The 15,396-nt window shown below is 40.9% G+C and overlaps 3 protein-coding genes across 3 annotated transcripts in view; 2 read left to right on the forward strand and 1 right to left on the reverse strand.

Moving 5' to 3' along the window:
- LOC106809621 overlaps positions 1 to 3,351 on the forward strand; it is a 12,314-nt gene extending 8,963 nt beyond the window's left edge. Inside the window, exons 8-9 of the mRNA XM_014812775.1 lie at positions 1,249 to 1,473; positions 3,053 to 3,351. Coding sequence (XP_014668261.1) covers positions 1,249 to 1,473; positions 3,053 to 3,279 — 452 coding nt within the window. The 3' untranslated portion in view covers positions 3,280 to 3,351. The remainder of the gene's footprint in view (positions 1 to 1,248; positions 1,474 to 3,052) is intronic.
- A 4,200-nt stretch (positions 3,352 to 7,551) lies between these two features.
- On the reverse strand, positions 7,552 to 9,218 carry LOC106809623. The gene is made up of 2 exons (XM_014812777.1): positions 9,135 to 9,218; positions 7,552 to 8,653 (listed from the first exon to the last, which is right to left on the reverse strand). The coding sequence occupies exons 1-2, from the start codon at positions 9,135 to 9,137 to the stop codon at positions 8,147 to 8,149; spliced, it is 510 nt and encodes a 169-aa protein (XP_014668263.1). The 5' UTR covers positions 9,138 to 9,218; the 3' UTR covers positions 7,552 to 8,146.
- A 2,318-nt stretch (positions 9,219 to 11,536) lies between these two features.
- LOC106809624 lies at positions 11,537 to 13,086 on the forward strand. Its single transcript, XM_014812778.1, has 2 exons — positions 11,537 to 11,723; positions 12,312 to 13,086. The coding sequence occupies exons 1-2, from the start codon at positions 11,685 to 11,687 to the stop codon at positions 12,816 to 12,818; spliced, it is 546 nt and encodes a 181-aa protein (XP_014668264.1). The 5' UTR covers positions 11,537 to 11,684; the 3' UTR covers positions 12,819 to 13,086.
- Positions 13,087 to 15,396: the final 2,310 nt, after the last annotated feature.

Consider the following 15,396-nt stretch of genomic DNA (forward strand, 5'->3'; position numbering starts at 1 on the left):
TTGGATTATTACACCATCCTTTCGGGCAACGCTTCTCTAGTATCCGTCCCTCATTCTGGATGTTATTATGCATATAAATCAAGTGGGCTCTTTCACTGAGAGAGCTACCATATTCTATGGGCTGCCGCTTGTCGTTGATATAATAAATGAATGAAGGGTCTCTCACTTATGCGCGTGTTCTGACACTGATAGAGCGGCGTGCAGTTGCATCCGTCTGCTATATGGCAACTATATAACATTAATACTGATGCTTTGTATGTGACATATGCCTAGCTGCTTTCCATTATTGTAATAAAGCGTGAAATGTATCTATACATGTACTGGTATTGTTCATGTTAAGTTTTTTAGCCATTTCTTAGTCGGATTTTAGAACATTTACATTAAAGTGTATACCGCTGGGAGTTTTTGGTCTCGTGAAAATTACCGACATATACGCAGAATATAGTGTTCACCTGACAGTTCGGAAATATCACTTGATTTATACCAACATTCCATACACTACAAAGGAGATTTTTATGGCAGTTATAGCATAGGAAAAATTGATTGACCACATCAAACCCAGCAATACATTTTTCCGGGATGTGACTCTCAAAAATTACAAATGCGTCTCAACAAGCGAACATAATTAAAAACAAAAGGGTTTCAATTCTGTAATAATATATTATTGAGTTTTTATGTCAATAATTCAGAGCACTTTTGTTCTTGTCATTCTCCTGTTACTAATCGACTGCCAAATCCACAAGCTTCTCTTAATAATCAGACTTTAGCGTGGCATTAGTACTGACTACACTGCTGTTTACGCTAGTATGAGCGGCTGTGTTTACACTCTGACCTGATTTCTACGGTGTGTGGTATGCATTGCTGCACCGTGATAGATGTCTCGCGCTACCACGAGAAAATTCGAGAGATGGCAACGGTAAACAGAAACAGAACACAAATTTGTAATCGTGCATGATTTCATTGGATTTGGTGAATACGAAGGTTCTAAGACATTTTATCGTTACTCTAGACAATTGCTGTTATTCAAGCAATAACGGTAGGTATCATGAAAGTGGGGAAAACACTAGAAAATTCTCGCGGTACACACTAACTCAATTTTGCAGGTTTGCATCGGGCTCTCAACACTCGGTTTAAGGTCATGGTCAGGGTTAGAGTATTAACTAACCCATCATTGCTATGCTTGCAGGCATAAGAAAAACTTTGGTTTGGGTTAGGTTGTTAAGTAATCCATCATTGATGTACTCGCAGGCAAAAACAAGATTTTGCCACGGCGTGCCGTGTACACTGAACACGGGGAGGCGCACACGTACTACCTCAAGATCCTGCGCCTGTTCTACGTGCGATACCACAACCACCCCTCGCCGCGCGACCTCATCATCACCTCAAAGGCGTTCTATCCCATCCGGGAGGACTCTAAGTTTGAGGATGCCACGAGCTTGAACAGTCGAATCTTCGAGTGGACCAAAGCAGCCGGTATGTATCCCAGCGCGCGTCTGCCTGCAGGTAGTGGGGGTGATCACGTTTAAAGTGAGTCACATAGATATGAGAATCTCTTGCGGAGCCGCGGTTTCCCGCGTTTTTCACTTTCGAAAATTATCAATTTTCCATATCGTTCAAATTCGTTGAGAAAACTGTAGGGGGTGTACTGCCACCCGCGGGCAGTGAAAAAATGTCCCGCGGCTAGTGATGCTCTTTTACCATCTGAGCTCGCCGTCCCACGGCCGACAAATGTACTATTCATTCGCACACTGTGCGGCAATGCGCGCGCAATGGCGGCGTTCATGAACAAGCTAGTTTTCGAAATTTCTGTGCCTCAGAATGCATCTGCAAGCATCTAATTACAAATTTTTTTGCGCTATTCTACCAGTAAGTAGAAGTATATCTCGCTGATTTCGTCCGGGGCCGTTCTCATCTCTGGTCGCACAACTTTGCCTCTTTGTTTGTTACTTGTGGCGATGACGACATTGAACATATGTCTGTATGAGTTTTATTGGGGGAGATGACAATGTTTAGCAGATTAGAAATCGAGTAGGTACCATGGGTTTCATGATATTGTCAGTGACGTACATTCTTTGTCATGTGTAGCGCAGCAGTCAAGTATTAAAATGCTGCAAAAGTCATCATTTACATTACATTCAGTAAAAGTGTGACCTCGCGGCATTTTTCCTGAGATACCTATAGAAGGTCTTGCACCATCTGTGCTCACATTGTCGAGATATAACAGTTCGGAAAAAAACAGCAAGTGTTATGCATCCTGTGGCGCTCTTGTAATAGTATACTATCTCTTTATTACAGAATGTAGAGGTCACCACTACTATATATGTTAATAGTGATTTTAATTATGCTTAAACTTCTATAAAAGGGTCACTCAATAAGGAACCCTGAAATATGTTCTTTATAGACAGTTGTTCATTCTATAGAGGTGGGTCCACTTTACTAGTTCCACTTGAAGGTAATGCCAAAAGAATCTTTTATAGATGGGTGTCCAATGTCCATTCTATGAAAGTCGTTTCACGATATAATTGCTCCTTAAATTGACTACGTCACGAATTTTCTATGGTGTATATTTGTAAAGATTTTGTTGCCATTTTTTTACATTAAAAGTAAGTACTGACAGGACCAAATGTATCTTCAAATTCTTACCTGATAAGATTGTTTCTCAACTAGTTAAAAATCCAAAAAACCTGGACGATTTGGTATTATGATCCTGACATTATTGCTTGCTATGGGCTATGTATGAGTTACGAGTGTATGTTTACATCAAACAATATAGTAAAATAGGAAGTATAATACAGCAATTTAACCATAAAAAGTGAACAGAATTACTTACATTTTGTGAAAAAGTGTACATGAGTTTTTTTTCCTTTTACTATTTATGGTGACGTAATCACTTTAAGGGAAATGCCAAAAGTGTCCTTTATAGACGGTCGTCTGATCCACAGGTGTATCCACTAACACTGGTTTCACTGTACATGACTCACTATATTATATGAGTTTGTGTGTGCGTGCATGTGTATATATCACGTACTATAGTTACTTGCGTCTTACACAGGTGCGAAGGTGTTGGCAGTGGAGACCGTGCCGTCGCGCGTGGGGCGCTCAGCCGAGCGCAAGGAAGGGTACGAAGTCATGCACACGGACAATGATGGTGAGAAGGCTGAGCGCTTTGAGTACATCATCTGGGTGTACATTGACGGCGAATACTCGGAGCCACCTCCCAGTGTGATCCCTCCGCCTCCAATCCACCGCACTGACAACACCGATTGCACACTGTTGTAGCTATACTACTACTACTACTACTCAGCGGATGCAGAGATGCCAACCACTACGATTTATCCGTATTTTATACGAATTTCTATTCCTTTTGCACCACTACGACCAGTTTGTTTCAAACTACGAATTTCACTGATCGGAAATTTTTTTTTTTATTGACCGTCAGAATGCAGGAAATTGCATCTCAGAATCAAAATTTTTCCGGTGGGCATGCCGGACCCCCCTAGCAAACTCAGGTCACTACGTGACCTTCGAACTACTAATTTGATGGCCAAAAACTACAGATTGCTTCAAATATGTGTTGGCATCTCTGCGGATGCATCCGAGATAGAGTTCACAATGCCATGCCACGAATATTTGTCCATCATCAGTGTGTGCTGTGTCGTGCTGGATATCGTGCAGTCGTGCTGTGTCGTGCAGTCAATATAGTTCAGTGGCCATCTTCCTCTGGATGGGCAAGGCAGTCACAAGCAGATCACATCAGATATGATTCGGTCTTTGGCACGAAAACAATGACGTATGACGAGTTGTAGCTATAGCACCACCTATATTCCTGTTGTAGCTACAGCAGCATCTGTACTGCTGCGGTAACTACCACCATATCTTTACTCCTGCTATTATCTTATATATAGCTATCTATATCCTGCTGTAGCCACCAAATGTTCATGATACTAACGTGAACAAACTGCTGATTATCTTTATAATGTATATATATATATATACATATACATATATATATATATATATATATATACATATATATACATATATATATATATATACATATATTTATATATATAACTATTTCTCTTTATTCTGTAATGGATAATGAATACGTGCATAAGTGCTAATAACTAAAGACTCACTCACTAAAAAACGCACCAGATGGCACTGCCGTGCCGTGTATAGCTTACCTAGCTTCTCTTGTCATAGCTGGCTACTCTACTGCATCGCATATTGTGTACTCAGTAGTCAGTGTACATTATTATTAGACGCAATCCTTAGCATACACCGCACATGTGCACACAGACTTTAACACCGTCTATGTAACCCGTGTAATGTTATAGAATATGGTTGGGCTATGTGTGATATTTTTATGCTGGTTATTCCAGAGTGAGATTGTTATGACAGACTGCATTGGATGTTTATATTAGTCTGTAGTTGACATTTATACGGTAGGATGGCAAGACGTTTTCTCACAGATTGTCCTAATCTCCTCGGTGACATGAATTGGTTTACAGGTATTGAGGGCTTACAAGTACCTAAGCTAGTCGAAACCTATGCTCGGTTATTTTCTATATGTTTTATAAGATTATATAAAACTCCTATATTTTGACAAAACCTATATTTTCTATATTTTGAGTGGCTGGCAATTTTTGGGTAACTTGATAGGGGGAGAGATTGTCTGTTATGGCCCACCAAGTTCTCTTCTATAGACAGATATTGGACTTTCATTGCCAAGATAATTCGTTACACCAATCTTCTCTATAACAATTTCTTGGCCCCTGATACATAAGTGGGTAGTATTCTTATTTCTATGACAATGCCTTGCCAGCCAGTTTTAGAGATTTGGTTGTGTATCCTGTCCATGGCATCTGTCAGGCTTGTAGTTAGATTACCAGCAACTAATCCTTAGCATAAAAGATTATATTTGTAGGATGGATGGCACTGTAGCTCATAAGAACATCTTCACCAGAACTTGCTGTGGTCCAATATCAAGGCACTCCACTTCTATTTGGTGGACCTGGAGTACACCAAGCATTCTTGAGTGAAGTTGTTCTTATATGACGTTTTCAGGTCATGTACATCTCTTTGAAAAGTCAATATCCTATTCCTGCAGACTGAGTATCTTAGTTTTCTATAATTGTTTTAACTTAAAGACCTTCCAGGAGCCAAGGTTGTATGGTGAATGCGTGCACAGCTTCTGCTCAATTTCTCAAAATCCCTATATTTCTCCTATATTTTGATGGATAATCTAGAGCTATATTTCCTATATTTTTGTCCCATCAAATGGTTAGGAGGTGAGTTGTGAAATGGCAATGTTTCTCACTATAATTCCTTCGTAACTACTCTGCAAAAAACATCGATGAACTACAGTACTTTATTTATTTCTGTTACTAATGAAATTATGGAATGGAATTATGAAAGAAAGGGATGATTGATTAATTGTGCTTTTCTTTGTTATATAACCGAGTGAGATTAATACGTATCATGCTGCTTGTCAATTAAGGTTATCTTAGTAATCATGCAAATCTTTAGTAAATGGAGATTTGACAGTGATTATGTATTAGATTATGCATTAGCGATAACAGTATTATTGTCTCTATGACTTTATCTTGCTGCACTTGCTAATACTGAATATACAAGAGTCAAGGACGTCCCTTTCATAATATCTAACATCTCTGGGGTGGTTGTCAGAAATACAAGTAGTCAATGCCATCTTAGACTTGATATAGTCGTAACTACTTATATGATCATATATATATATATATATATATATATATATATATATATATATATATATATGAAAAATGATGTGAAAACACACCCCAATGTGAGGAGAGACTGTTACAGTATATTATGTAGGCCTATGGCCATTGCTCTTGTATGAAGTGGAGAATTGTAGAAATTATTGCCCATGGAGCGCAATCTATAAGCATAAAATAGACTATAAGGTTATCCGTGTAAACTTTGTTTTACTGGTTTAGGAATGTATTTTTCTATAAATAATGTCATATAATATTTGCGGTGTTAGTAGGAGTGAATGAAAAAAATGTTTTTGTTCATTTATTGTATTGTATATATATACTAAAGAAATAGATTAATTTTTTGTCATTCACTATCATATATATTTACTATCACACACTTTATTTACTATTACGGTGATTATGTAGGTATAAGTAGAGATACCTGAAATTGGCTATTTAGATTCATGATAATTGTAATTGCATACTTTACACAGCTATATATTGTGCTGTCGGTAGTACGGCTCGTAGGGTCTATGTCCCCCAGGGTACTGCCGGAACGTACCCTGGGTACGGTCCGGTATACCGGAACGTACCCTGGTAACTATCTGATATGGTTAGGATTAGGAAGTAGGCGTAGGCGACTCCCTAGACTCGTTAGTGGAGGTACGGTCCGGCAGTACCCTGGGGGACATAGACCCTCTCAGCGGTAGTACGCGCCTTCAAGTTATTTTTACTGGAGTGTACGTTTTTGACGTATTAGAAGTATGCTGGTGAACGTCTTTACATTTCATAGGTTTATATAAACTAGTCCATGCACGTTAGGTGATCAGAACTAACTAACAAAAAAAATAAGATAGCTTGTAAGAGTATTATACTATGGTTTCATGTCTGTCCAGCCGCCGCCGCCGCCGCAGACACTCCCTTCCGCTCTATAACTCGACTCCTAATTGACCTAGCGTGATCAAACATGGTCTACTTACACATCTTGGGGAGAAGGTGTGTCGCGTACCAAAACCCCTAGAGCGCTCGGTGCAAAAATTTCCCACTATTTTAATGTTTTTGAACGTGGAATGAGAAAAAATGAAACTGTGGAAAAAAAAATACCCCATGTAACGTGTTATGATCTGTAGAATGTTTCGACCAAGTTTGGAGAGGATCCGTTGAGCGGTGCGGAAACGTATAGCCGGACACACACAGAAATTCCCCAATTTATACTAAGATGGAGCGACTTAGAAAATCTTAGATGGAGCGCCTTTGGTTATACATTGTTTTTTTACATTGCCATTGTGTTTTCGTGTTGTGACGTTGCCCCGCGTTCGGTGCAAAAATGTCCGCACTTTTTTAATGTTTTTGATCGTGGAATATGAAAAAATAAAACTGAAGAAAAATAAAAAGCCTATGCAACGTGTCATGATCTGTAGAATGTTCCGACCAAGTATGGAGAGGATCCGTTGAGCGGTGCGGAAACGTATAGCCGGACACACACACAGACAGAAATTCCCCAATTTATAGTAAGATATATATATATTATATATCATTAACGCTCAGGCGTAATATCACTAAGAAAAGACGCATAGGGAATCACGCGGGTATAAAAGTCGGCACTAATAATAAATGGTAACATATAGATAGGAATAGTGGAAGAGAGAGCGAGATGTCGCAAGAGGTAAAGAGGGATGTAGCAAGAGGTAGACCGCGAGAGAGAGAGAGAAAGAAAGATGGAGACAGCAGATAGAGAAGGCACGTAGCAAGGGAGCTAAAATACTAGCGAACAACGCGAACAGAGTAAACACAGTTCAATTCAATTCAATTCAATTCAATTCAAACACTTTATTTACACTTTATTACACAGTAATACATATCGTGTAAGAATGTCATTGTATGTCAAATAATTCAGAGCTGGCCGAACTGTCAAGCCTGAAAATATTGTGGATTCTTTCTGAAGTTAAAAGTTTTTTATTGGACATCTAGATGTAAACAAGCGCAACGACGTCTGGTTGCGGATAGAGATGAATCAAGACAAGGTAGATATTCTTCTACGCAAGATACTAAAACATATGTAAAGACTATATACCATGTTTCGCCGCCACGTATCGCGTTGCATACGTATGCGTATAAGCTGTAATTGTCTCGTGATGGTAGCAAAATAACACCCGTAACACAATTGTTATTGTAGTTATCATATTTATTATTTACAAACGATTTCAGTCGTAACAGTTGAACCATTGAATAAATATATTTGAACGTTCATTGCTCTAATGCAAGCGCGATATTCACAGGTCTTCATTTATTTTAATAATATATAGAAAATTGAATAAGTGTTCAATTATTACATTGTTACCTCTGTTTACAGATAATTGTTTCACACTCAGTTGATTATACCGTCGTTAGACTCGATGTGCGTTCTAAGCATAATATCCGTAGTTTGCTTGTCCGTATCCAGCATTACGGCGGCACCCGTAGCCACTGCATGCTGGTACTACGGGGGTCGCTACATTGATTCTGGGGTAGACAACAGGCGCTACAGCAATGTTAGCTTGCGGTATGTTGGTATTGATGGCAGGCAGAGCAATATCCTGGCTCCTGTAACCAATGATGGGACGCTCGTAGGTGTAAGCGTACAGGATCTTCGGCTGGTACCAGCTGTATCCGTTCCTGTAAGCATACTGGTATCCACGGGCCCTGGCGGCGGTTTCGGCAGCCTGGGCTTCATCGCGGGCGTAGTCGGCACCGGCGGCGGATCCCTCACGAACGTAGGAGCTGCTGGCACTCCTCTGACCCTCTCCTGCTACTCGTGCTACAGCCAGCGGTCCCTGAATGACGGTGGTGTGGAACTCTGGGGCGGCAGTGTATTCATCCACAGCGCAGACGTAACCCATCAGGGCAAAGACGATGAGCAACTTCATTGTGATCTGAAATGCAAACTAGAGTTGGTAAACCATCGTCACAATTTCGTTTAATTCAAGAGTTGAGCGTGCGTGCGCGTGCCGCGGACGCGTGTAACATACTCTGGTGTACACGACTGGTCTGAATGGGATGTGACGTCACTTCGTTAATACGTTAAATGTATGTTAAACGTTCGTACATGTCTGTCTATTTCGATGAACGTGCGTGTGCGCCTTTATAATATACTGCTAATAATGATAGTTGATCCTAACATATGCTGTTTCTACATGGCACAGTATCATAAACATACACGAACTACTAGTAATAGCTACATTTTGGGTATCATGCATCTAGTATTATCTGTATGCCTAGCCTATGCCATCATTCATCTGAACTAAATTATTGTTTTGTAATGTTAACGGATTTTAGTCCATCACATAAAATGACATATGTTAACTTATATTATATTTATACATACATATGTAATAGGCTACATAATATGCTTACCATTGATGGAAGGATTGCTTGCTTTGCTGGTAAACGCTGGTACGCCGGTGGTCAAGTGATATATTCTCTCCTCTTACTTGGCTCTTTTTATAGTAGAACGTTTTAGCTTTAAGCCTTGACATTTCGTCATATCTCTCTTTCGCTCGCTCCTCCCTCTCTCATCTGCCCATTGAACTATGAGGCGAAGGACTCGTGAGATAAGTCAATTAGATATATACAATTGTTAGACCATGGCCTTAACCTCTGAAAGTGAAACTGATAGAGTCACGTGTCTGTGCTCCACGCGTAAACTATATATATATATATATATATATATATATATATATATATATATATATATATATACGCGGAGCACAGTGAAACGGTGATTTGTCACACTGTCCCGTTGTGCCAATAAAAAGGCAATTTGTCACATTGTCACGTTGTCGCGCGGTGTTGGCTACTTTCAGACGCTCTATATTTGCTCCACTTCGTAGCTTACTATTGTTCCAAGTGTGGAAATCGACCCCGACCCTCCACGTTGCGGCGGTGACGAGCTACGTCATTTATAGGCATCGGCAGCGGGCATTGGCGACGGCGCTCCGTGTGACGTCACGGCGGCCCCGGCGAACTGTCTTTGCTTCTCTGTTTCGTCTAGGTATTAACATTCGTGATCATTAACTCGGTCTGCAAAACGGACCGCTGTGAAAGGCCGTAGCCTCACGGGGGGAGAGATGGGAGAAATTGGCCGCCTGAATTTAAAAGCATAACCGCTTCATAGATTTAAATAAGCCTCGAATATGTGTAAATCGTCATTCGTGAAACCCTCACACCGCAGTCATTCTCGTCTCTCTGCATTCACTAGGATATGCAAGTTTACTGGAAGCTGCAGCGCTCCTCCCTCGTTATTACCCAGCTGAGTTACGAACTTTACCCCACCCTTATTTTAAACTGGTCCTCTTAGAAATTCATACTCAGGCTAGAGCTCTGCCCTCCAATTTCAATGCAGACGCAGAGGTCCGCGACTCGGGTTTGTAAATCGATTGCACTGGCCGTGATCACTTGTAACCCTGATGACTTGCCAGGGGCAGATCTATATGGTTGCTTTTTACGATGGTTGCGTTTTACACTGTCACCTAAAGAGGTCAACGTGAGAGCCAAGATCAGCGTGCAAAATAAGGCCGGGACTTTCTCTTTCTTTTCCTCTTTCTAGTTCTCTTTATCGTTCTGTTTCTGTTTCTCTTTTTTTTTTTTTTTTTCGCTTTCTTTTTTCTTTCTCTATTTCTTTCTTTCTTTCTCTCCCTTTCTATTTCTCTCCGTTTCTTTCTTTCTCTCTTTCTGTCGCCCACCTTCTCTGTCTTTCGCTCTCGCTCGCTCGCGCGCGCTCTCTCTCGCTCTCTCCTTCTCGTCCTCTTTCTCTTTCTATCTCTTTTTCTCTTTCTTATTAGATGCGGGGTTGATCGCGGCGTGACTGTCAGTGACAGATGGAGATGACATTGTTTCGTGTTTGCTGTCATCTGTCACATGTGCACTGTGAACGCACGCTCGGTGATCAACCAAGTCTTGACGTTGACGATGTCCCAGATAGAGTATATGCTCTGTTTATATGCGGTCTCTAGAGTATACGTACAGACGAGTGCTGCTGAGAAATTGCTTGAGGTTATTATGCGCACGACTTGCATCGTAGTGTTTAGTGCTTAAACGGACACAAGATGTGCAGCTCACTATGCGTCCTCAAATCATTACATCTGAATTTCGTTTGTGTAAATAATAATACAAATACTAATACAATAAAGTAATGTAATGACAATAAAAACAGAGCTATTTCTTCTGGCATGAAAACATTTCCTTCATGAAAAGCACCCCATGTTAAAGAAGCTGAAGAAACATTTAAGATAAATTATTGACATTACAATCGTCTTGCTTTGATCGCTTTTAATGGATCCGTACCTTGTATTCGGTAGGATTTATTAATTATAATCAATACTGTAAAATGTTCGGAAAATATTGATTAGCATTCTGTGTGTAAAATAACATTAAATTGTCTTCATGGACATTAGGAGGAAATATTGATTGATGGAGATGATGTGGACTAAAAGGTTACTAGATGGGCAGAAGATGCCAGCAAGTCAGAACTAATCTTGAGGTCGTGTCATGCTATTTTAGCAACTCGCACTTGCCGGCAGTGTGCGTACTCTACGTACCGTACTGATCATACGTGGCTGTGCGAAATGTCGGCGGAGAAGGTCTGCCACTAATAAGAAATATGCTCGTAAAATTACGTCAGCGTAACGTACGTAGAGTTTACGCCTACGTCCGAGGGTCAGTCACGTGTCACCGCGCAACAATCCCACCGATTACATCAGGTTGCTAATAATAGCCGCGGCCGTCAATATGGCGATGCGCGCGTCACGTGACACGCTTGCGCAGACGACGTCGATTTTACGAACTTTCGAATGTCACGACCTCGCAGCAGTTAGAACGTCGTTAGCTTTATCTTACACGCGGTGACGAGGACGGTACAGACGGTATATAAACAGCGCCAGAAATGCAGAGAAGACACTCTCACATATGCTACCAGTGACCGTTTGCCGTCAAGTCTCGATATACGTAAGTATAAGTAAGATATATAATATAATATAATATAATATAAGATTGTAATTACTTTTATGTGAAGTCCATATATATAGTTTGGTGCGTTACCAGTGTAGTGAGATTTTTGTAATAGTATGTTATAGTATATATTTGAAAAGCTGAGAATATAATCAAACTTTTGAAATCTGCAGTCCATATATACATGATGGCTACGATGAGTGTAGCTTATGTATAATTTCCCATCGCGGTGTAAAATATGAGAGCGAATAATTGCTTATTTATGACTCAATTGATAAAAAAAAATAGGTCCGGTGTTAATATTTGCTTTTCTAACGGATAATTTTCCATATAATGTGATGACGTGCGTATATTGAAAATTGATTCAATCTAGCTGTGTTGTTTGTTCAATTAAGAATTACTTTACGTGATGGTATAGTTAGATCTAACGGGATAATGGCAATCTGGTTGATATGGGGATAATGGGGAAAGTAATCATGAGATAGATACTAACTATAGAGAACTGCATGTTCTAATATAAATCATTGTATCGTTATTTATACCCATCAGCTAGATCATCTATAATGATGTGTGATGACATTTCAGATCACAATGAAGTTGCTCATCGTCTTTGCCCTGATGGGTTACGTCTGCGCTGTGGATGAATACACTGCCGCCCCAGAGTTCCACACCACCGTCATTCAGGGACCACTGGCTGTAGCACGAGTAGCAGGAGAGGGTCAGAGGAGTGCCAGCAGCTCCTACGTCCGTGAGGGATCCGCCGCCGGTGCCGACTACGCCCGCGATGAAGCCCAGGCTGCCGAAACCGCCGCCAAGGCCCGAGGATACCAGTACGCATACAGGAACGGATACAGCTGGTACCAGCCGAAGATCCTGTACGCTTACACCTACGAGCGTCCCATCATTGGCTACAGGAGCGAGGATATTGCTCTGCCTGCCATCAATACCAACATACCGCAAGCTAACATTGCTGTAGCGCCTGTTGTCTACCCCAGAATCAATGTAGCGACCCCCGTAGTACCAGCATGCAGTGGTTACGGGTGCCGCCGTAATGCTGGATACGGACAAGCAAACTACGGATATTATGCTTAAAACGCACATCGAGTCTAACGACGGTATAATCAACTGAATGTGAAACAATTATCTGTAGACAGAGGTAACAATGTAATAATTGAAGACAATTATATAAATAATTTGCTAAATAATATATATTGATATAAATGAAAGCATGTGAATATCGCGCTTGCATTAGAGCAATGTACGTTCAACTGTATTTATTCAATGGCTCAAAGCCACAATCCTGTGTTACATGTATAATGTTACGACTGTAAGTTGTAAATTTTGTACATAATAAAAACGATGTCTAGATATACATATATGATTTTGTTGAAATTATGCACTTATACTGAGCACATACCCAAGAGTACATAGATATAGGCAAATGTTGATCCTAATTCTTTATTTCCTTAAATAAATGCAGCAAATCATCTAATCCTCTTGATAACGGGTGATTAATTATTCGGTCAGACATGTCTTTGCGCACGCTTAGTATCTGTTATACTACATCATAACCCCTACAAAAAGAAAAAGCAAAGGCGAAACGAAACGAAGCGAAGCGAAGCGATTAGAGGATTCTGACAAAATTCCTGGATCCAGATCTGGATCCGGATCACCACCAAAATTTAATCGATTGGTTCTTGGCCCAAGACCAGCCTGTCCAAAATATTTCATCAAAATCCGTCCGTAACCTTTTGAGATATCCTGTTGACAGACAAACAAACCAACAAACCAACAAACAAACGAACAGGAGCGAAAACAGAACCTCTTTGGCGGAGGTAATAATATCAGGAGTTAATGAAATAAAGAGTTTGTCTTTATTAACTCCTGATATTATGTATTTGTGCTATTTTGCAGACGTAAACACGCACGCACGCACGCACACGAATACGCACACAAGCACGCCTACATACGCGCGCGCGCGCGCGCACACACACACACACACACACACACACGACGACGACACGACACGACACACACACACACACACACACACACACACACACACACACACACACACACACACACATACGACACACACACACACACACACACACACACACACACACACACACACACACATCGCTAAAACAAACGTAGGCGCTAGCATATCTGCAGGTCGCTCCACCCAGCGGCACTCTCTCTACACACGCACGTACATATACTATCTTCACACTCACATCTCTCTACATTCTCACACTGTGCTGCCTGTGCTGTCTGTGCGTGTACCCGTGTTTACATGTGCTGTATACATACTCATAAACACATATATCATGCGGGAAGGTGTGTGCATGCGTGTCAGCGAGGAATAACAGAGCAAGCAAAAAAGACTGTAACAGGAATAGATCAACACCGGAACAAGACCGTATCGAGACCGTATATAGAAAACACCGTAACAAGACCGTATCAAGACCGTATCTAGAACACATCAACACCTTAACAAGACCGTATCAAGACCGTATATAGAACACATCAACACCGTAACAAGACCGTATCAAGACCGTATATAGAACACATCAACACCGTAACAAGACCGTATCAAGACCGTATATAGAACACATCAACACCGTAACAAGGCCGTATCAAGACCGTATATAGAACACATCAACACCGTAACAAGACCGTATCAAGACCGTATATAGAACACATCAACACCGTAACAAGACCGTATCAAGACCGTATATAGAACACATCAACACCGTAACAAGACCGTATCAAGACCGTATCTAGAAAACACCGTAACAAGACCGTGACAGCACCGTAACAACGAGACTGCAATTGGATCGTAAAAAGACCGCGACAGGGACGGCGAAAGAGATAAAAAAACAGGCAGGCAACGAGAACCCCCGCTAAAAACACCTTCTATTGCAGACGGAGCCACACCTATTTCGTTAATTACAGGTAGGCGGTTACGTCAGACAGGTAGATAGAGAGCACAGCTCAGACGGAAAGGTAAGTCGAGGTCCAATGTCTTGTTTGTTTCTGTCTTGCTCGCGAACACAATCGGACGTTTGATGATAAACTATGAATGATAACTGATAAATAATGTGTGTGTGGGTGTCAGGGGCGGATCCAGGATTTTCCAAAGGGGGGTGCCCAGGAAAAAATAAAGGGCATTTTTTCCTGCTTAACTATTCTGGTGTTTTAAAAAGTTGCCAAAGACAGCTTATGCGACGTGCCGAACGCACCTCCCGCAAGACAACTTTTAAAAATTAGTACATTCTGAGAGCATCTTAGCAGTAATTTTGATGTCTAGAATGCAAGATAGAATTCCAAATTTTTAGCAGAAAATTATCTTTTAAGTCATCCTACAGTGAAATTCACCTCTGAAATTCACAAAAAATCATCAGATCCGGTCCCCCGGACGCCCCGCGGACCCCTCTTCGCCCATTTCTAGGTTTTTATAACAAATTTATATAGGCCTATATATAAGTAAATCTTTATCAGAAAAACTAGTCCTAAAAAATTGGGATGAAATTTTTTGGGCACTTTGAAATTAAAGGGGAGGGGTCCGGACCCCCCAGACCCCCGTAGATCCGCCCCTGTGTGTGTGCGTGTGTGTGTGTGTGTGTGTGTGCGTGTGTGTGTGTGTGTCGTGTGTGTGTGTGTGTGT

Source organism: Priapulus caudatus, unplaced genomic scaffold (genome assembly GCF_000485595.1).
Source record: "Priapulus caudatus unplaced genomic scaffold, Priapulus_caudatus-5.0.1 Scaffold369, whole genome shotgun sequence".
Lineage (NCBI taxonomy): Eukaryota > Metazoa > Priapulida > Priapulimorpha > Priapulimorphida > Priapulidae > Priapulus > Priapulus caudatus.

Bases quoted from the DNA above. Each gene is read 5' to 3' on its own strand.
- LOC106809624 (XM_014812778.1), top strand. From the start codon at position 11,685: ATGCTACCAGTGACCGTTTGCCGTCAAGTCTCGATATAC. The intron at 11,724-12,311 runs GTAAGTATAAGT...ATGACATTTCAG, and splicing joins GCCGTCAAGTCTCGATATAC to ATCACAATGAAGTTGCTCAT.